This window comes from Trichoderma virens, assembly GCF_000170995.1.
Source record: "Trichoderma virens Gv29-8 chromosome Unknown TRIVIscaffold_85, whole genome shotgun sequence".
Lineage (NCBI taxonomy): Eukaryota > Fungi > Ascomycota > Sordariomycetes > Hypocreales > Hypocreaceae > Trichoderma > Trichoderma virens.
Genome location: NW_014013664.1, coordinates 202 through 20,874, shown reverse-complemented (window position 1 = coordinate 20,874; position 20,673 = coordinate 202). Strand labels below are relative to the sequence as shown.

The following is a 20,673-nucleotide window of genomic DNA, read 5'->3' as shown; positions in this document are numbered from 1 at the left end:
AGGCGTAGTCCGCTGTATCCACCATGTTTAAGCTATCGCGACGACGCGACCACTCCGTTCAGGTAAGGTTTTAAGCTCAATGTCAATGGCAGAATGCGCCTATGTTATTCCTTCGCAAATCAGCAGTGATTGCAATGGCCTAAACTGTGGCTATTTCCCCCTTGGCAATACATCGAGCAGCGACTCGCGATAATGCTTTGAGTAGACAGCTGAATTATCTTGCAGCCTCTCACGAAGGAAACGGCCGACCCCAATGCCGCATCTGCCGCTGCATCCGCTTTCATACGAGGCAATCCAACCCCGTCATCATCTCTGTCTTCAGCAGCTGCCGCTGCCGCCTTACGAGCGCAGCCAAGTGCACCGACAAATGTTGCAGAAATTTCCTCGAAAAGAAGCCAGCGGCGCACTTCCTCGGTGTCATCCCCTGCCGGCCGCGACCGAGGCAAGAGTAAGCAGCAGAGAAGCCCTAGCGTGAGTTCCATGAGCGAACGAACGTTTCGACGATCACCATCGCCTGGTCGCACGCCTCTTGGGAAGCAAGATGTACCCCCCATGCCCAGCATCCCTGCCTCTAAGGCCGTCTCAATTCCGTTGCAGACTCAAAATTTCCAAACCGCAAGCCAGAAATCGCATGGCCAACAGCAAGGCTCTTGGTTTGGGGCCCCCATCAGTCAGAATGCATACAAAGAGAAGGAGACAGAAGCGCTGTCAAAATTGCCACCGGACTTACCTGAATCTCGCTCGGGGAGTGTTAGTTCATCGATCAACTTCTCATATCCTCGCGCACGAATAACATACGACTCGCACATGACATCCGAACCCGATCTTGTCTATGACCCGAATTCAAGAAGAATGGTCCCGAAGGATTCACTTGTGCAATCGAGCCATCCAACTGACGGTACTGCTATAAAATCGATAGAGAAAGCAAAGGGAACAAAAGCAGCCAATCCGGGCCATATGCCACAAGAGCCATACAATGAAACGAAGCTCATAATGCCCAGCAGCATTCAGCCAGAACCCTTTTCAATGACGACTGGCCCATCCTATGCGGCTGGTGCATCTCTGAGGAGGGAGAGTCCGGATGATGACTCCAGCTTTAACATCCCGATGCCGACAACGGCAACGGAAACGCTATCACAGGAGACGGAACTTGAAGTCGAAGGACCTCGGGATTGGCAAAATCAGAATAGTTCTCCAAACGAAGCTTCCGAATTTGTTATCGAGCCAAATTTGACAACCGGCTTGGCGAGCTGGGACAATACGAAGAGCGAAGTACCCTTTTCCTATGCTGGATCCGGTTCAGAGACATCCGTACGATCAGCTCATTTTGCATCGTCAACTGATCAGCCAGTCGTTAAACATGAACCTCCTCCGCGGTCTCTGTCTCCTAGGAAGTCAGCCCTAAAATCCGCCATTTCGAGCAGAGGAAATCAATCCTCACATCCTAATGAGAATATGGAGTATTCAATCACAGGCACTTCTCACTTTAACAAGGATGATTCTGTTGCAAGTCAGAGAAAAGGTGCTAGAGTAAGCTGGAACGACAACAGCACAGTTGTAGTTGCTGAACCTAGCAAGTTTGAAGAAGAAGATTTCGCAGCAGTGCACAGCCTTCAATCAAGACAGAATACACAGGGCACCTTTGACAGTTTGAAAGCGAGCAGGACATCTTCACTGCAAGAAGATGAACTAATGTCTCCTCGACCGGCGCTTCCGTTATTTGGAAGCGTGCGTGACAAAAAGGGGAAGGAGCCCGAGGAACGGCAGCTTGTTCGTCCTCGTGAGCATTCGCTTTCCCCACAACCACTACCGCCGTCCAATTCTCAAACGCCATATTCTACCGCTAAAAACGAAGTTCCCTCGCCTATAGAGTCGACAAAGTCGTTGCATTTTGGTCGCGGACAGACTCCAAGAAATGTCGCCAACATATCCAGATATCGGGAACCACTACCAGCCATCATTGCATCTACCGAAAGTCTTGGACATGTGAGCGAAGATATGTATAGTTCCGGGGATGAGCTGTTTGAAGATGTCTGCACAGGCACCGAACAGTCAATGGTTCAAAAATCGTCGAAAGTTGTATCTTCAGACTCAAGCCCCCTCTCTGACATGTCTCCTGATGAGACTTCAAAGGTAAATTCAAAGGCAGCCGATAGATCGCCAGGCAATTCAAGTTCAGATACGGATCCTTTGTTGATGCATCGGGATGTTTTGCCTACAACTGAGCCGAACTCTCTTCCGGGAAGTTTCCCAGTTGATGACGATGTCTCTAAGCCCCATATAGACGACGCAAACGAATCCATCACGTCTGTGTTGGCACAGACTTCAAGGTATAAGACTGGCATCCAGGAAGACGAGGAATCAGATAAGGATAGTATTTACAGCGATGCATATGAAGACCTATCCGAAGCTGGCGATGGTGGATTCATATCCCTTGATGCAGCACTGGTCGACTCACCATTGCTAAGCATGGGCGGCAACGAATCAAGGATCAATGCAAGCACTGGGGGAATGCCGTTGGATAAAACCACCAGTGCTCCCATTCAATCATCTGATGACTGGGAGAAGGCTAAAGCATACTGGAAAAGCCTTACATCTGAGGAAAGACGCCAGCTCGAAATAGAGGCACTTCGGGAAGCTGATGATGAGGCTGTGCGGGAGCGTGTACCGACAAAGCGAACTACAACCTTGGCTAATGTCTCTAAGAACCCCTCTAATTCGGAACAGAGAGGTCAACGTCACCAATCCCAACAAGATCACCTATTGCGAACCGAATTAGTATCAGTATCACCTGGAGAAGCAAGGCAGCAATCAATGCCGTTTCAAACCCCCGTCTCGGGCCGTGCTGGTTTCAAACCAGCTGATGGATCTCGAAATTCGTCCAAAAAGAATACTACAATGGAAATGAAAAGGGGAGAAGAGCCCATGAGACACACTGATTTTGTAATGACAGATGCTCAGAGAGGGCAAAGCTCGCTGCAGCAACCAACTACTTCAGCACGCACTGGTATGGCGATGGGACGCAAATTACAAAAATTAGCGCACCCAAAACGCTCAGCGAGCCACGAACCAAGATACATAGACGAGATCCGTGGTCCAGCCACCCGACCTAAATCATCTTACAACCCGTTAGGCTCACCAGAATATAGTCTGAGGCGTCAAAAAGAACATACGGCACACAACCCGACGACAGAGCCTACGGTAAACATCAAGTCTACTTTACGACGCCGAGGATCCGATTCCAGTGAGAGCAGTTTCGTACGTAGCAGGTCAATTGGCAGTTCTCGTCGTGGATTTAGGTCATCGATGAGAAGCAGCTCTTTCGATTCAAGGGCATCGTTATCTGGTAATAAGGGTAGAAACAGGCTGACTCTACGCTCCTTATCACCCACAACGTCACATCCAAGGCATCACTCAGCTGCACCAGCCGCTCCTTCTCGGTCATTAGCAGAGAATTCAAGGCATCAGCCATTCCAACGACACTCGGTCGCGCCACATATCAACCAATCTCTATCGAGAAAAGACGAGGATTCGACATATGGCGATCACATCTCAGACTCTAGCGATGACGACATGAACACAACCCCATTGACGAATGGCTCTATCACGGGTGATGAATATGAACCCGTTCATTCGAGGTTGAAGCAGTCTATTCTTAATATGTATGCACGCAACAACCCTCCTGACCAAAATTCTAGTGCCAGCGCAGGTTTCAACTCCAGTTTGCCAAAACACGATGGGCCAAAACTGAGAGGTGACCAATTCCACAATGAGGAGAATGCCCATATACCTCTTGATCAGTTGTCTGAGGCCTCGCCTCGCCGACCAGGGCTCATCTCCACGCTCAGGCGCAAGAGTTATGGGAATTTCAGAGATTCCAGCAATGCTGCCACACTGCAGCAAAACACTGAAGCCGCAACGTCTACACGAAACAGCGTCATACCCAACCATGCAATAGGCTGGCCATTGCAGAATGGGAAGGGCGAGGCGAATGAAGCTTCAATGACGTCACCGCTTGGAGACACAGGAAGACGATCCGCAGCTAGTGGCTCTGTTCCCAAGGATGAACTGACGTCAGAACCCCGCCATCAACATGAGCTTCAGCTTTATGAAGGTAGCTCTGATGCAAACCACGCTAATACTCTCCTATCACAAGAACCTAAGCGAAAGAAGTTTAACAGCTTAAGAAAAATGTTTAAAATTAATAATTAGGTAATTATAGAAATCAAATAATGAGATAAGATTATATAGGAAATAATGGTATAAAAGAATTTAATAGCGCGCTAGTTTCGCCACTATCTCGGTGTATTAGAACGGCTGCTAAACCTCCTAGATAGGTACTTAGTACTTCAGAGTCGTAGCTTCAAGCTTCACGAAGATACATACCTACATACAGCTAGGAGAGGTAGCATTTCATTTGCAAACAATTAGCGCAAGCTGCGCATTTTAATTGCAGAGCATTCCATTACATCAGCGCGCCATATAATAATATCTCTCATAGCTCCTGGGCATCAAGCTTTGTTCTTCAGGCAATTGAACACAAAGCTCTCATCGAAGCTACCCCGCCTCCCACCAAGCATTCTGCGCCATGGCAGCTCCAAAGGACAAGCAGGATATCCCCCAGGATGGCACAGGTTTGATATAACAAATAGCGAATGGGTCATAATCACATCTTGGCTAACTTTAAATAAAGGCGTCATCCAGCTAGACCCATGGCTAGCCCCATTTGGCGACACCCTGAAGCGGCGATACTGGAAAGCTCAGGAATGGATCAAGGTCATTAACGAAAAAGAAGGTGGCTTTGACAAATTCTCCAAGGTATGGGCCGTCATCTTGATCCCCAGCATGCTTCTTCCCAATCTTCATCTTCGTAGTGACCCACCCTAACTTTTGCAGGGCACTGATATCTTTGGCTTCAACGTGGATGAGAAGAATAATGTCATATATCGCGAGTGGGCGCCAAACGCCGAACAGGCATATCTCGTTGGAGATTTCAGTGAGTCGTACACCACACCTGGGGATCGAACAGTTCGATTGACAAATGGTACAGACGGTTGGAATTACACATCTCACCCAATGAAGAAGAATGCATTCGGAGTGTTCGAGATTATAGTCCCACCCAAGGGCAGCGAGAAGGCGATACCCCATAACTCTAAAGTCAAGGTATTTTTGTTGAAAATTCCCGAGCCAGATATATTTCGATTATCTTTGCTAATTTTCAGATATCCCTTGTTCTCCCCGGGGGTCACAGAATCGATCGCTTGCCAGCGTGGATTAAATATGTCACCCAGGACCTTTCTGTGTCACCCGCATATGACGCTCGATTTTGGAGCCCAGCGCCGTCCGAAAAATACTCGTTCCAGCATCCACGGCCACGCAAGCCGGAGAGCATCAGAATATATGAAGCTCACGTCGGAATTTCATCGCCAGAGCAGCGCGTCACGACATATGACGAGTTTACTGAAAATGTGCTACCCAGAATCAAAGACCTTGGTTATAATGCTATTCAACTGATGGCTATTATGGAACATGCCTACTATGCTAGCTTTGGATACCAGGTCAACAGCTTTTTTGCTGCCAGTAGCCGATATGGAACTCCCGAGGGATTGAAAAAGCTCGTCGATACTGCCCACAAGATGGGAATTGTCGTGCTCCTGGACGTGGTTCACAGCCATGCGTCAAAGAACGTGCTTGATGGCCTCAATCAATTTGATGGTACGGACCACCAGTACTTTCACAGCGGAGGAAAAGGTAACCACGACCTTTGGGATAGCAGACTCTTTAACTATGGCCACCATGAAGTCATGCGATTTTTACTGAGCAATCTCCGATTCTGGATGGATGAATATCACTTCGATGGCTTCCGTTTTGATGGTGTCACCAGCATGCTCTACCTACACCATGGAATTGGAACGTACGTCAATCGATTGTTCGCTTTATCTTATACTCCAGTGTTGGCTAATTCATCAATTGTAGTGGCTTTTCCGGTGGTTACCATGAATATTTCGGACCTGATGTTGATGAAGAAGCTGTTGTGTATCTGGCGCTTGCCAATGAGATGCTTCACTCGCTCTATCCCGACTGTATCACAGTCGCCGAAGACGTGTCAGGAATGCCAGCCCTGTGTCTTCCGCTATCACTTGGTGGCATAGGATTCGACTACCGACTTGCTATGGCCATTCCTGACATGTGGATCAAGATTCTCAAGGAAAAGAAAGATGAAGATTGGGATCTTGCCAACATTTGCTTCACTTTGACCAACAGACGCCATGGTGAAAAAACCATTGCGTATTGCGAAAGTCACGATCAAGCGTATGTACTCCACCCCTAAGGACAGATGAAGGGATCGTGACTGACAATCGAGCACTAGACTTGTCGGAGATAAAACATTGATGATGCATTTGTGCGATGCAGAAATGTATACTAACATGTCGACTCTATCACCATTGACACCAGTAATTGATCGTGGAATGGCACTACACAAGATGATTCGACTTCTTACCCATGGTCTGGGCGGAGAGGGGTACCTTAACTTTGAAGGGAATGAGTTTGGTCATCCCGAATGGTTAGACTTCCCTCGAGCAGGCAACAACAATTCTTTTTGGTATGCTCGTCGACAGTTTAACCTCACAGAAGATGACCTGCTGCGATACAAATTCCTGAACACCTTTGACAAGCTGATGAACCAGTGTGAAGCCCAATATGGCTGGCTGCACGCGCCCCAGGCCTACATCTCCTTGAAGCATGAAGGCGACAAGGTGATTGTATTTGAGAGGGCTGGGGTTGTTTTCATTTTCAACTTCCATAAAGACCGAAGCTTCAGCGACTACCGTATCGGAATCGAAGTTCCCGGAACCTACAAAGTGGTGCTGAACAGCGACGCGGAAAGAGTTGGCGGCCATAACAGGATTGACGAAGAGACTCGTTTCTTCACAACTGCCATGGAATGGAATGGAAGGAAGAACTGGACGCATGTTTATATTCCTTGCCGATCCGCACTGGTATGTCTCTATTCTACTGCATCTGTCAACAGGAGATGATGGCTAACTGGATATAATTAGGTACTGGCACTGGAGAGCCCAGCAACTCAGTAATGTGCAGATTTATAGTCTGAAGGTAGCTAGCTGTCGAATGATGGATATTCACATTGAGCGATGCCAATATAAAAGGAGGTCATTTAAATGCATATGCGGAGTAGCCATATACCTCATCTGTGAGATGCATGATGTGATGATTTACTAGGGGAACAATGCTGTTCGTTCCATTAATACGTGTGCGAACAGGACAGTGCCGGTAAACTAATTATATTGTTACATCCATTTGCTTCTGAGAAACACCATAGAGAGGTTGCGATCAACATCTTTACCTCGGCATCCCGTACCGTGTTGCTTCCTCCAACATACATACATGGTGGGGTTGGAGGGGCAGCTAAAGGTAAGGTAGCTAAAGGTAGCTCTAAGACAGCAAGCTGAGCCCAGGAATTGACTTCAACTTATTGGATATACCGCCTACGAATGGCGGCCAGTATTTAAGCATCTCACCCTTCCTCTGCGAAACTCCAATAGCAATGCTTGGCCGTTCTCACAACAATCTACGCGCTCTGTCGCGGAGCGGGCGCGTCTTTGGAGCGCGGATAGACAGCCCTTTGTCTCAGCAACCCGTTCGGCGCAAATCAGGTCCGTATGGCTACACTCAGGCCAAGGCTCTCGTCTTCTCTAAAAATGGAGAGCCATCCGATGTGCTCCAGTAGGCATTTACTCGCTCTGCGACGGGAAATAGAGGATAGTCTCAACTGACAATGGCCAAGGCTGCACACATATTCCATATCTCCCTCGCTCTCTTCCAAATCCGTCTTGCTGCGGTCTCTTGCGGCTCCCGTTAACCCTGCGGATATAAACACCATTCAAGGGACGTACGGCGCCCAGCCCAGCTTCACATCTTTGATAGGGACGCCCAGCCCGTCGGCCATCGCGGGAAATGAAGGTGTCTTCGAGGTTCTTGCAACGGGGGATCCGGCATCACCCATTCGCAAAGGAGATTGGGTCATACCAGCCGTTGCGCAATTCGGCACATGGCGGACGCATGCCGTGGCGGAGCTGGATCAAGTCTTGAAGATCAACAAGGAGGGGCTGCGTGCGACTCAGGCGGCAACCATCTCTGTCAATCCCAGCACAGCATATCGCATTTTGAGGGCGTATGGTCCCAGCACTGGAATAAGCACCGGCCTTGGAATGCGACCGCTGGAGGTTGGCAGTGGTGAGTGGTTCATCCAGAACGGAGCAAACTCGGGGGTTGGAAGGGCCGCTATACAGCTCGGTAAGCTCTGGGGGCTGAGGAGCATCAACGTCGTTCGGGAGCGAAGCTCTCCTGAAGAAACCGAGGCGTTGAGAGCAGAGCTCGTTGGGCTTGGAGCCGATGTAGTCGTAACAGAAGCACAGTTTTTGTCACGGCAGTGGAAAGACCAGCTCGCAGATATCACAAACAACGGCCGCGAGCAGATTGGGCTGGGCCTGAATTGCGTCGGCGGCAAATCTGCAACGGCCCTCGCTCGCTCGCTCAGCGAAGGTGCTTCGATGGTGTCGTATGGTGGCATGGCCAAGCAGCCAGTTGCTCTTCCTGTCGGCCTGCTCATCTTCAAAGACATTCGCTTTGTTGGCTTCTGGCTTTCTCGATGGAATCAGCAGGATGTCACCGGGCGAAGGCATATGATTGATTACATTGCTGACCTTATCCGCGAAGGCAAATTCCGGGATGTTCCCCTGGATGAAGTGGCGTGGAATTGGGACACTGATATTTCGACCCTGGCACAAGAGGTGCAGGGCGGGCTACAAGGCTTCAGAAGTGGCAAGGGCATATTCGTGTTTGGCGATACTTGAATTGTCACACAAAAGTCAAGGCTGTAGTCGAACCCATATTCGTTCGTTATGGCGTCCATGTAATAATAGTAGGGTCATGTCGGGCGTTTCAACTGTTGAACGGAGCCATGCGGGCCCGTATGTGCGATTAACATCAGCTTGGAGGAGCTATGGACAGATGAGGCATCACATATATTATCATATGTTATCATAAGCTGTCATGGCTGGCTCGTGAACTTCTGCAAATTCACGAAATAAACTATCCTCCCATCATAGTAGATACTGCAAACTTTAGTCAATGCCCTTCCTATTTCTATTCGGCTACGCTCTAAGAGCTTGTGCCCACTCGTGTAGTTTATCAATAACAACAGGTGCAAACGCCGTTAGAGTATCCTCAATAATCCTCTCAAAGTAACGAATTGCTTCTTCTTCACCCATCTCAAGATGAAATCTCTCTCTCACTTTTGATACGGCCTTGTCCGGCTCAAGTCGAATATCTGGTATATTGGCATGGACCATAAGGCTGAACAGATTGAGAATTAGATTCGACGATTTCCGCAGTGCAGTGTAAGCTAAGAAGCAGTACTGCTTGAACTGTCTATAATGTTCTGACTGCACTCCACCCATGCAATCAACCATCTCTTTGGAGAGCTTCATTACAGGAGCAAATGGCTTAGGGTCGCGGCCAAGGATGTATCCGAAGTCAGCATGGAAAAAATGCCCATCCGGGGCCAGCAAAAGGTTGTCAAGATGCCTGTCGCCAACTCCAAGAATATAAGTAATAACACAATATCCCGCACATGATTTGACGTATGTGTCCAGGGTATCTTGTCGAACGCCGAGCGGCTGTCTATCGTCCGGGTTATGGTGCTTCAGGTAGGCCAAGGCCGGGTTGTTCTTGAATTTGTTGACAATGCTTGATAAACTTTGTGATTGCACAAATTGAGAGGCACCAGCCGTCGTGCTCGTCGCTAAGATTTTATAAGGGGACAATTTCAGATCAAGGTTTTCCTTCTGGAGTAATTCATCCATCAAGGTAATAATCTGAATGACCAGTTGGTCTTGTCTTAGGTCGTCGCCGAGCTTGAATATGATAGGATACTGGCTTCCCGTCGTGGTTTTGAAGGTACACTTGATTGGATTCAGTGATGACTTGAATACCGTGACTTGATCCGGTATGACGCTGATGATCTTGATAGACGGGTCAAGGGGCATTGCCAGGGGTGGGTCAATGCTCATAAGTTCATTCTTTGGATCTCCGAGAAAGGCCTTTACTCGTTCTGTCTTTTTGGCAATTGAATCGCTTGACAACTTGATGTCGTTTGCAATCCTTGACAATATAGCAAGGAGTTCGGCCTGCCTAAGGAGCGTCTTCCGAGATTCGTTACCATCTGGCTGCTTGACGAGCTCCGTCATAAACTCGTACGCAACTTTGCGATATATTTCTCGATTGCGGACGTCCTGCTCTGGGCTATAGTCGTCGCATTCAACCATGAGATACCAGTGGAAATAGTTGCCCAACATGAAATTTGCCGCAGCGCGTTGAATTAAGAATTGTGCCAGCGGCGAATCTTGAATGTTTTCCACATCTGAGTCAACTGACATGTACTCATATTTAAGAGCTTGTACGAGCTGAAGTAGGTAAAGGAGCAGCTCATTGTCGTCAGCTTTTCGTAACCGATTGACAGCATACGACCGAACAGTAGGATTATCAAACGACGGCCCTAGCATCCCAAGTGCGTCGTCTACGTCAATCTCGGTCCAGCGACTAAGAACTTGAACGGCTTGTTTCAGTTCGCTTTGATCGTTCCAGTTGACAGACTTGACAAACTTGGCCAATCCTCGCTTGTCTTTGGTTAGGTGGTATCTAAACTTCCAAACAAGATCTGCCTCTTCCGGAGATAGAATATGTGTTGGCGGATATGACATGATAACATTTAGCTCATCACGAACTTTTGCGTTGGGCTTTAAATCTCGGTCGAGTATGCCATGCCGATGAGAACTTCGGAAAAGGCGTCTGTGTTTCGCTTCCGCCGGGTTGTCCCTCTGCCCTACTTCAGGATCATATGTCATCACAAGACGAGAGCCAAAGTCCGCTGAGCTCTCGCCAATGGCCTTGATTCCAGGACCAAAATGGACCTCAGGTTGTCTCTGCGCTACAATTTGCGAGGCAGACAGTGGCTGTAGAGCTGAGATTGGGGGAGGCTCGTATTCGTGATCTGCAAAGACAACAGGAAAGTCGAATCGTGGCAATTCAACATTGAGCACGCATACATAAGGGTCCGGCGTGTCTCCACGAGAGTGGTTTAGAATATCATTCGCCTCTTTGTCGTCACTGCCATTCGCATTGTGATCTTGCTGGCGCAATTTTGTTGATAGCTTGGCGGCATGTAACCCCTTCTTTTCAAACCCCCTGAATACCATCTGGTCAAGCCAATCTACTCGGGGTATCTCGCCCATCTCGTGCTTCTTGAATAAGCTCTCCATTCTCTCTAGCTCTTCTGTGTAGTTGGCCAATTGTGGTGCTCCCTTTCCGTTGCCTCCAACAACCGCAGGTGTTGTCGTGTCGTCAGTTCCATCAGCGTACTTGTATTTATGGATGTAGCACTTTTGCCGGCCTCTGACAACCTGGTTGTCGTCGCCAAACAAAGCAAGAGTGGTCCCTCCAAATGGAGTCGCATGGCAAAGATCGGCTTTGCTCGGGTCCGGTGAAAGATCCCATATCGTGATGGCCAAACGGGAGTTGGCGGGAATCGACTTGTATGAAATAGGTAACCGCAGCCATTCATTCCATCTAACGGATTAAATCGCCAGGTTAGCCAGTGCCGCTCAAGAGAGTTACTCAGATGTGACACGCATACCTTCTTTCTAGACGAGGTGGTTTATATGATGTCTGGATAGGTACAGTCAAAGCCTTGGAACCGGCCCAGACTTGAACTGTAACATACAGCTCGGAGGAAGAACTGTTTATCTAGCCATCAGAACGCTATATTCCCTACCGTTGTCTATTCAATCATGGCACACCTCGTATTTGAGCCAATATGGCGGACCTGAGGTCTCTCGAGGAGTGTCGAATACTTCGTGGGACGCTCGTCTCCATCTATGCCAATTCTGAGAGAGTGATTAGTCGATAGTACATTGTCGGCGTGACTGTGACGATGACTTACATTCGAATGCTAACTGGGCTTTCAATATCTCGAGATGCTGCGAAGGAAAATGGATCTATGCGACCATATTCGGCCATGGTATCTCAAAATCTCTGAAAATCTGAGCACCCAAGTAGTGACATACCAGGTGATGATGTCAACAGACAAAGTTCTGAGCTGTGCATGTGGGATGTGGCTCATATGCACCAAGCTAGTAGCTACCTAGTCCCTAGTGGAGCCGCCACTCGTAGGTAATCACTCGAAAAGTAAACGCTACACTTGAGTACAAGTACCTAGGTACATATACTAAAAGGTATATATTGCTATTTGTAAATTTGTTTTTAATTTTTTGTATAAATTTTTTTATGAATAATAAAAATACACATAGCGTATTTAAATAAACAATTTTTTAAATTTAGTATTTCTTTATAAAAAGTTATTAAAATATTTAAACTTATATATGTAAACTTTTAGCAATATAACGTACCTATGATGTAAGTATAATATTAATAAAAAATCAAACGAGTTAGGTACTTATAAATTTATGTTACTAACTTGATTTAATTACTATTTACATAGGCCGGTATTATCAAACACACAGTATTGGCTCATATACTAGTCTTAGGAACATTAGCAACACTGACAAGGATGTCATCGGAACAGATCCTTCCTTGACGGGTAAATGTGGGACACACGCGTGCAATCAACGAGCTCAATTAATGACAATTATACAACAGATTTGCCCAAAAAGATCATGCTCCCCAAGTCACCGACTCACCTCGGCAAGTGTACTTTGTTTTGATGCGGGCCATTGTTTCTTCATAAAGTACTCAAGTCTCGGAGTAAGCGTCATGTTGGCGGTCTAGAAGATCCTTATCAAGGCTGTACGACGTTTGACGTGGGCAAATGCGTTGGTACACCGCGTCATAACAAGCACCATTGCCATCTACCCTTCCTAAGGCATCCCAATGGCATCACTCATGTTCCAACTTCCAGATGAGACGATCCTGGCCCCTCTATATCGTCAATTTCCTGGAAGAGGTAGCCAAATACGCTCACTTGCCTCCTTACTCGATGTACGTCCCATTCCAGCTCCTACAAGGAAAGCCACAGGGGAAGAGATTTACGGCTGACGCTCTATTGACCAACCAGACAGATGCCGCGCCCTGTCGTAACCTTGTGATTCACGGCTCAGAAGCAACGGGGAAATCCAGCGTTACGAAACAGCTACTTGTACAATTGTCACAAAGCAACAGAGCACCGGATAGTCGGGCTGCTACCCTCGTTCACGCAACGGTTAACGTTGCTCGATGCATATCTGGACGTCATTTTTTCGAGAGCATCATTGTCGCAGTGACCAATGCACTTAAAGCATGGAACGGGTCTAATGATGGCGAGGTTTCATCTCAACGATGTGAGACGTTAGCTCAACTTGCAGCCTCGCTGGGCGTCATCTTCGATGAGCCTCAGTTGAAGGATGGGTTAACGCATTTTATTTTGGTATTGGATGGGATGGACAAGCAAAGGGACCCTCCACCAACGCTGATGCCAGCGTTGGCGAGATTATGCGAAACTGTGAGTGAAACTAGCCCTATGGTATCAAGACAAACTGATATGCGAGCAACTGTTAACAAGACGCTGGTAGATTCCGTGCCTCACATGTGTTTTTATCGTTACAACTCCGCCGGCTGGGTTTCTTCGAGCCTGTCCAACTTCATATCTTTACTTTCCGCCGTACACCAAGTCTGAGTTAATCCAGATCCTGTCACTGGAACCTCCGCCCTCTATCTCCAGGGAAACTTCAACGGAAAAGGAAATACATGAAGCGACTACAGATTCAGAACTAGCAAATCTGTGGACCAGGTTTTGCGCTGCAGTTCATGATTCCCTCGCTCAATCTGCCGGGCGATCGCTACCTTCTTTCAAGAACAGCTGCTACACGCTTTGGCCCCGTTTTGTAGCGCCCATTATTGCCGGCACCTACTCACCACAACAATTTTCAAAACTTCTCATTGCGGCGAGACCCTTTTTCCAAGATGAGGCATTTCTAAACCCCAAGATTGTCTCGCCTCAAACTACAGGATCTGAAATGAGCTTTGATAAAAGCCGGCAACCTGCAACTAGAGGCTTTACTTTTACAGCATCAGTATCAACTACTCTAATTTCACAGCCTCTAACAGGATTAACTGGCTTATTACCGACTACTGCTAGAGTTCTCTTGCTCTCAGCGTATCTTGCTTCCCATAATGCTGTCCGGCACGACATAAGCCTATTCTCTACTTCTTACAACGGCCGCAAGCGACGACGTCCCGGTAACAACACTAATCGAGCAAATAATCGAAATAAACAGCGTAAAATCTCCCGCAAATTACTTGGAGCGCATGCATTTGTTTTAGAACGCCTGTTGGCAATTTTTGAGGCAGTAAGAACAGAATGGATTGACTCAACACCCATCATATCAGGCCCAGATGGCGACATTGGTATGGCTCTGGCCACCTTAGCCAGCTTGAGGCTTCTTATACGAATTGGGACAGGAGATATTATGGATAGATCCGGTAAGTGGAGGATTAATGTCGGATGGGAAGTCATGCGCGGCATAGGGAGAGGTATTGGGGTAAATATTGAGGAGTGGCTCGTGGAGTAAGCAGAAAAGCATTCCAGCACATGTCTGCGTAGGTTTTCACCTCTTGAGAACTTGGTCATTCTCTATACAGCAAAAGTATGCGGGCGAGGCCATGCCTCGTCTAGACGGGGTATATTATTTACCTACTACGGGCTGATTACACCATGCTCTATGCCTCGGCAGCCAATCGTAGCTCATCTTCAAGTCGACAGAGGTAAAATTCTCTAGCAGCAGATGGCAGCGACTGCAAGCTTTTCGCAATCCGAGCAATAGCCTGCCTCCCTTTCTCATATGCCTCCAGATCCTTATTACCATAAACATCTCGTCCGGAAGAATAATGATCTTTCTGACCTGGATCACGGAAGAAAACGTTGACTGCAGTACTCATGTCGGTTATTGGAGCAGCTGTATGGAGCCAGAGAGCCGGTATTAGTAAGACGTCGCCTGGGTGTAATACAGCTTCGTGAGGATGCGTCGCCCGAAGCAAAGACGAAGTTTCTAGCGCTTGAAAAACGTTCACACTCGAGCTAGAAGCACCCGGGGCGAAGGACATGTGTTTCACGTCACTGGGAGGAAATAAAATCATCTTTCTAACCCCAGCCACCTGTGCATAAACGTTTGCCATAACCTGTACAATAATAAGATGCTCCGTTAGTCCAACGGCATGTGATGGCTAGCCAGCGAGATGTAGTGGGAATGAAGATGAACTTACATCGTAATGCAGCCACATGTTTGCTCGCCCTGATAATCTCAACACGGAGCTGAATAGGTGGTCTTTGATATAGGCCATTTCTGGTGGAAGGGTAAAGTCTTCTGCCAAATTTGGGAAATCCTCTTCAAGCTTTGCTGGCAGTTCAGATGGCTTATTTCGAGATAAAGCTCGTAGATAAACCCGGGCCCCAGACTGCAGCTTATTCATGATGTTCCCAAACGAGTCTGTCACATACGCAAAATTTTTGCTGTTGAAGTCCAACACACCCGTATCCTCATAAGACTCATGTATTACAAACTACTGCGGTTAGTTTGGTTTCTTGTATTCGGGCATTGGATTCAGAATATATGCCAACTTACCTTCTCATTTGCGCCAATTCGGTTTACAAGGAAGTCAGGGGTCCATTTTTGTTGGCACTCTCCGATGCTGCAACTCTTGAAAATGACTGGCTTCCCTTCACCAACGATTTTTTGGAACTGTTCGGCTGACTCAAGTTGTATTCTGGGTACAGAGGTTAGAGATACTCCCTGATCCTGATGATCCGGGTTGTTAACACTGTCTGGACTTGTAATAGCTGAGGCGGCTGAAAATTTTCGGCATCCAATGAGATCGACAGTAGAGTTGGACGGGTTGTATATCCCTGATGAAGAATAAGAAGACTTCAAGATATGGTCAGGCAAACAGATCTTGTAAATGCCCGTCTCCCAAAAGGTCCCCATCGAGAAGCAAGTCGCCCCCCCACCGAGCACCAGAAGAGAATCGCCATCTTGTACAACTGAAGATCCAATCATAAACGGCATAGGATCTTCGTAATTGGGGGTTGAAAAGTTTGAAACTTCAAATCCTTCACCAGAAGTGGTAATAACAGCAATAGTTTGACCATGCAGGCACGGATCCGCTCCCATACCACCACATATAATTACAGAGGACCCTAAATGAACAGTTTGAGCACCAAACGAGGAGAGTATCTGGCTATTGGGGTTATTGGTTGTGGTGGGGGAAAACGAAATGGTCGGCTGGCGAAACATCAATATCAATATTTGAAAGAATAGACGGCTCACAAACTCCCCAGGGGGGGCCGTAGAATGGTGATGAAACATACCTCAGTTTCGCAGGTGTTTATTTTCCATATATACTGCTTAGTAGCAATACACCCATTCTTGGAGATTCCTCCGGCTAACATGCCACTAAATACTCCTGGGGTGCTTGACGGGGAGGACGAATTGCAAACGAGTGAGCCAAAGCAAGTCTCGGGAGCAGGTCCCAGTATCGTACAACTTTGCCAGCAAGCTCTTTGGGGGTTAAAAAGAAAAAACTCGTCCGAGAGCTGCGATGAGCTTTTCTTGCCTCCAAAGATGAGAAGAAGAGATGAATTCCCTAATCGAAGAGCAGAATGCCGAAATAAGGGAACGGGCAATTGCGGCATCACGCGCCAACGCGGATTGACACCTCTTTCGAAAAGCCAGCAGTCTGAAAGGGCACAGGAGGGCGACGTACGACCACCAACTAGCATAACTCCATAATCTCCTAGGTCTGTCAGTGTAAAACACATGCGAGCAGGAGGTCCAGAAGGCGGCAGCTGCGGAGTTGTTTGGTGCTGCCCATCAAGCGAGAAGATATCATAAGTAGATTCTCTGCTGTTGAGACTCATCCCTAGCAAATTAAGAGCGTATCTCTGCCCAAGTGCATTACTTAGGATCATGCTATTTCCAAATCGTCTCTTGGTAGGTTTCTTGATGGATCTACCGATCATTTCAACGCGTAGGCCTGCGAACGTCTTTGGACTCTCACTAGCGGCTGAAGCAGACGTTTGTGGGGATGAGCTTTCGTTGCAGCTGGTTGATGCATGGAGAATGGAGTAATGGCGTGCAAATAGTATAAATTCTTCCCACTCGTCGAAGGGCTCGACGTCATCGAGAGCAATTCTCTCTGAGTCGGTCACAAACTCTTCACTTGACCATGCTTGCCACAGATCCTTTATTTCCACACGAGGCCACCCGCGGTCCTGGAACCGGCGCACTTGGCTCTCAACTGTTGGATACTGTTCAACAGAGCGCAGGGGAGTACCCAGCTTAACAAAATGACTAAGCATCTGCTGGGCAAACGGATGGCTTTTTCCAAATGGTAGGATCTGTTCCAGGAGACAAAAATCGTTTTCTATTCATATATTAGTATCAGGTACTCATTTTATCAGGCAGAAGCCCCAAAGCTTTGGGTGTTCTTGGGATAAGGGTTATAATCGCTGGCTATTATTGTGAAAATTGGGTGCTAAACAAACCTCGACCAACAGTGCTTCCCCACTGGATTAGAGAGTCGGCAGATAGGGTGTCCATATACGTGATTGAAACCTCTGCCACGAAGAGAATGGCACACTCAGGAAGGCTGATAAATGATTCCAAAGTCATACGCAGCCGATCAAGCTGTCGAAGGTCACACCCAAGCTGGCAATACTTATTGCTGCGCAGGAGTAGACCGTCTTTATCTTCATCACCGAGAGTGAAATCTTCTCCAAGAAGACTTCGAAGCTCTGGAGTCTGTAAGACTATGGCCCGCTTCTTCTTTATGAGGTCAGGATAGTCCACATCAATGAAAAGGACATCGCTGCCTAGAGCATCATAACGAGCATGGCATTGCCAAGGCAGGACATCACTTGGAGGTGTGAGCTTTTGCAAATTAATCACGTATATTACGCAAAGACTTACCTGCCACAACCAAGATTGATAATGACCCTTTTCCCTGCTGTCTCTTTAGTGAGAAACTTGTGCACTATGGTATCAATCGCCCGAAGACGCAGCCAATAGCCTCTATTAATAAGGGGCGCTCTCCTTTGAAACTTTGGGACAAAATAGCGAAAGAAAGGAACTTCATTTGAATGATACAGACGCTCAACACTGCGTTTCGAAGTAATGCTGCTGCTGTTTGTCTGCTATGGAATTAGTACTAATGTCATCAACACCTTGCGGGAGTCAAAATGAAAATATTGCAACCAAGAAATAATATTTTGTCAACCCTATCATTCATATGTACACATACCCCCATAACCAAATCGTCCAAGGTCTGCGACCCATGACATCCTTCTTGCTTGGCCATCATGATTATACATGAAATACACCATGAATACCAGGGCTGCCCAGAATGAGGAGGGATAATTACTAGGAGGCACGGAACAAGGTAGATTTTTTTTTTTTCTTCCCTTATACTGTGTAGTACTCTTACAATACTAGTGGGAAAAAAGTACTAGGTAATATGGAATGGATGGCGGAATATTACTTTATTAGTAACTTAAAAAAACGGGCTATCTCTGCTAGTGCAATTTGTTGACTGGTTGAAGCGTTAATCAGATTGAACAGCGATTGCGAATCAACTAGGTGCTTTGCAATAGTGGAATCCGGTTGGCAAAATGTCCGGACACGCATACTGCGTGCATTCATTTTCATCTCGTCGAGCAGAAGAGCAATCTCGGTAGTATTACCTTGTCGACGACCATGGAAGCTAAAGTCATTAATATGAAGACTGACAAGCTCCAGCTGTGTCTCTAGATCATATCTGAAGCCAATTACTTTATGATGGCCTTTTTGGTGCCATTCATCCGATACCTTTTTTAGATTGTCTGGGGAGAGGTGACCCTTGTCGAGCTCTTCGCTGACGTACATATTTAAAGCCGTTGTTAGGTGGAACTCGAGCTCACAGTATAAAAGGCTTTGTTCTCTAGGATCCAGTGAAACTGCGACATGTGTACCCACTGTTCCTCTTGCAACTGGCTGAATTCGTCGGCTTTGGTGTAGCTCAGACTAACCCCCATCAGCCAAGTTCAACTCCTTGTGATGAAATTAGCCGCTTACCATTTCCTTCGCAATCTTTCGGAAGCCATCTAAGATCCGTGTCTTCTTCTGTGGTGTTTGCTTATTCTTATCATAGTCGGTTTGCTCTGTGCACTCAAGCCACCCATGCTGTCCAATCATGGTTTTCTCACCCTTCTTTTCAGTCGGAAAATCATCACCTCGGAAGTATAAGGCGAGAGGGGAAAACAAATTATTTCCATCATCCTTGCGTGACATGTTGAATTGGGATGATGCCGCTGGAGGATTGCCTTCGTGTGTTGGAACAAGCTATATCGCTTGGTTGGTTAATACGAGGATTTAATTAACTTAGCTGATAATAAATTAATAGCTAGGTTAAGTAATCAAAGAAAACAAAGGCTACATTATTTATAAAATCAATATATATAAATAATTTTAATTATTATTTATAGGTTTGTTTGATATAAAATTAAATTTATTAAATATAAAATAGTAATAATTTTAAAAAAAAAATTTAAATATTATTTAATATTTTAATTTTTAATATAATTTTTATATTTAAATATAAAATTATTTTTTTATTATTTTTAATATATTATTTAATATTTTAAAATTAAAAATAATTTTATATTATATTATAATATTTAAATTTTTATAATAAATATTTTATTATAAATTTTTATTATAAAATAAATATTTAAAATATATTTATTATATTTTTTAATAAAATACTTTTTAAATTATAATTATATTTTATTTTTAATTACTTAATAAATTTTTTAAATTATTTAATTTAATATATTAAATTTAATAAAATTAAGTATAATATATATTAATTTATTAATAAATTTATTAAAATAATTTTAAAAAAAATTAATTATATTTAATAATATAATATATTTTTAATTTTTTATAAATAAAATAATTTTAATAATTTTTTAATATTTAAATATTATTAATAAATAAAATATTTTATTTATTAAAATTATATATATAATATAAAAAAATTTATATTAAAATTATATATATAATAAAAGATTTTTATATAAATAAAATAAAAATATATTATTAATTATTAATTTTTTTATAATATAATATATATATTTATATTTAAAAAAATATTGAATAATAATATTAAATTAAAATTATATATTAAATATTAAATTTTATTATTATTATTTAATATTAAATTAAAATTAAATTAATTTTTAAAATATTTTTATATTTATTTTATAATTTTAAAATAGTTTATTTTAATTTACTATAGAAATTTAATTTATTATATATTAATAACTTTTATTTAAATAATTACTTAAAGGTTAATTTTAAAATAAATAATAATTATAATTAAAAATTTAAAAAAATAATTATATATTTAAATATTAAAAAAAAATATAATTAAAAATATTTAATTTATATAATAAAAACTTTTATAAAATAAATAAATATTTTAAAATTTAATATTTATTATAAATAACTTTTAAATATTTTAAAAAAAATATAAATAAAATTATATTTATTATTATTTATTTAATTA

General features: G+C 44.7%; 7 protein-coding genes across 7 annotated transcripts; 4 read left to right on the top strand and 3 right to left on the bottom strand.

Annotated features, from left to right (window-relative positions):
* Positions 1–23: 23 nt before the first annotated feature.
* On the top strand, positions 24–4,212 carry TRIVIDRAFT_225226 (uncharacterized protein; the record flags this gene model as incomplete). Its single annotated transcript, XM_014097389.1, has 4 exons — positions 24–62; positions 226–2,943; positions 3,150–3,244; positions 3,408–4,212. 4 exons carry the CDS (start codon positions 24–26, stop codon positions 4,210–4,212), a joined length of 3,657 nt encoding a protein of 1,218 aa, XP_013952864.1.
* Positions 4,213–4,538: 326 nt separating this feature from the next.
* Positions 4,539–7,185, top strand: TRIVIDRAFT_88828 (glycoside hydrolase family 13 protein; the record flags this gene model as incomplete). The annotated part of the gene is made up of 8 exons (XM_014097388.1): positions 4,539–4,634; positions 4,694–4,818; positions 4,897–4,996; positions 5,051–5,163; positions 5,223–5,914; positions 5,977–6,312; positions 6,371–7,001; positions 7,062–7,185. 8 exons carry the CDS (start codon positions 4,589–4,591, stop codon positions 7,092–7,094), a joined length of 2,076 nt encoding a protein of 691 aa, XP_013952863.1.
* A 382-nt stretch (positions 7,186–7,567) lies between these two features.
* TRIVIDRAFT_76164 (uncharacterized protein) lies at positions 7,568–8,917 on the top strand (the record flags this gene model as incomplete). The annotated part of the gene is made up of 2 exons (XM_014097387.1): positions 7,568–7,746; positions 7,808–8,917. The coding sequence occupies 2 exons, from the start codon at positions 7,568–7,570 to the stop codon at positions 8,874–8,876; spliced, it is 1,248 nt and encodes a 415-aa protein (XP_013952862.1).
* A 259-nt stretch (positions 8,918–9,176) lies between these two features.
* Positions 9,177–12,099, bottom strand: TRIVIDRAFT_43914 (uncharacterized protein; the record flags this gene model as incomplete). The annotated part of the gene is given in 5 exon segments (XM_014097386.1): positions 9,177–11,649; positions 11,717–11,826; positions 11,841–11,860; positions 11,878–11,966; positions 12,023–12,099. The coding sequence occupies 5 exon segments, from the start codon at positions 12,097–12,099 to the stop codon at positions 9,177–9,179; spliced, it is 2,769 nt and encodes a 922-aa protein (XP_013952861.1).
* Positions 12,100–13,276: 1,177 nt separating this feature from the next.
* TRIVIDRAFT_135759 (uncharacterized protein) lies at positions 13,277–14,645 on the top strand (the record flags this gene model as incomplete). Its single annotated transcript, XM_014097385.2, has 2 exons — positions 13,277–13,576; positions 13,647–14,645. Coding segments are annotated over 2 exons (1,299 nt in total), but the record flags the coding sequence as incomplete, so codon positions are not given.
* A 148-nt stretch (positions 14,646–14,793) lies between these two features.
* TRIVIDRAFT_44191 (uncharacterized protein) lies at positions 14,794–18,426 on the bottom strand (the record flags this gene model as incomplete). Its single annotated transcript, XM_014097384.1, has 7 exons — positions 14,794–15,252; positions 15,337–15,633; positions 15,696–16,352; positions 16,439–17,493; positions 17,615–17,937; positions 18,096–18,259; positions 18,370–18,426. The coding sequence occupies 7 exons, from the start codon at positions 18,424–18,426 to the stop codon at positions 14,794–14,796; spliced, it is 3,012 nt and encodes a 1,003-aa protein (XP_013952859.1).
* A 176-nt stretch (positions 18,427–18,602) lies between these two features.
* TRIVIDRAFT_44349 (uncharacterized protein) lies at positions 18,603–19,394 on the bottom strand (the record flags this gene model as incomplete). The annotated part of the gene is made up of 2 exons (XM_014097383.1): positions 18,603–19,121; positions 19,179–19,394. 2 exons carry the CDS (start codon positions 19,392–19,394, stop codon positions 18,603–18,605), a joined length of 735 nt encoding a protein of 244 aa, XP_013952858.1.
* Positions 19,395–20,673: the final 1,279 nt, after the last annotated feature.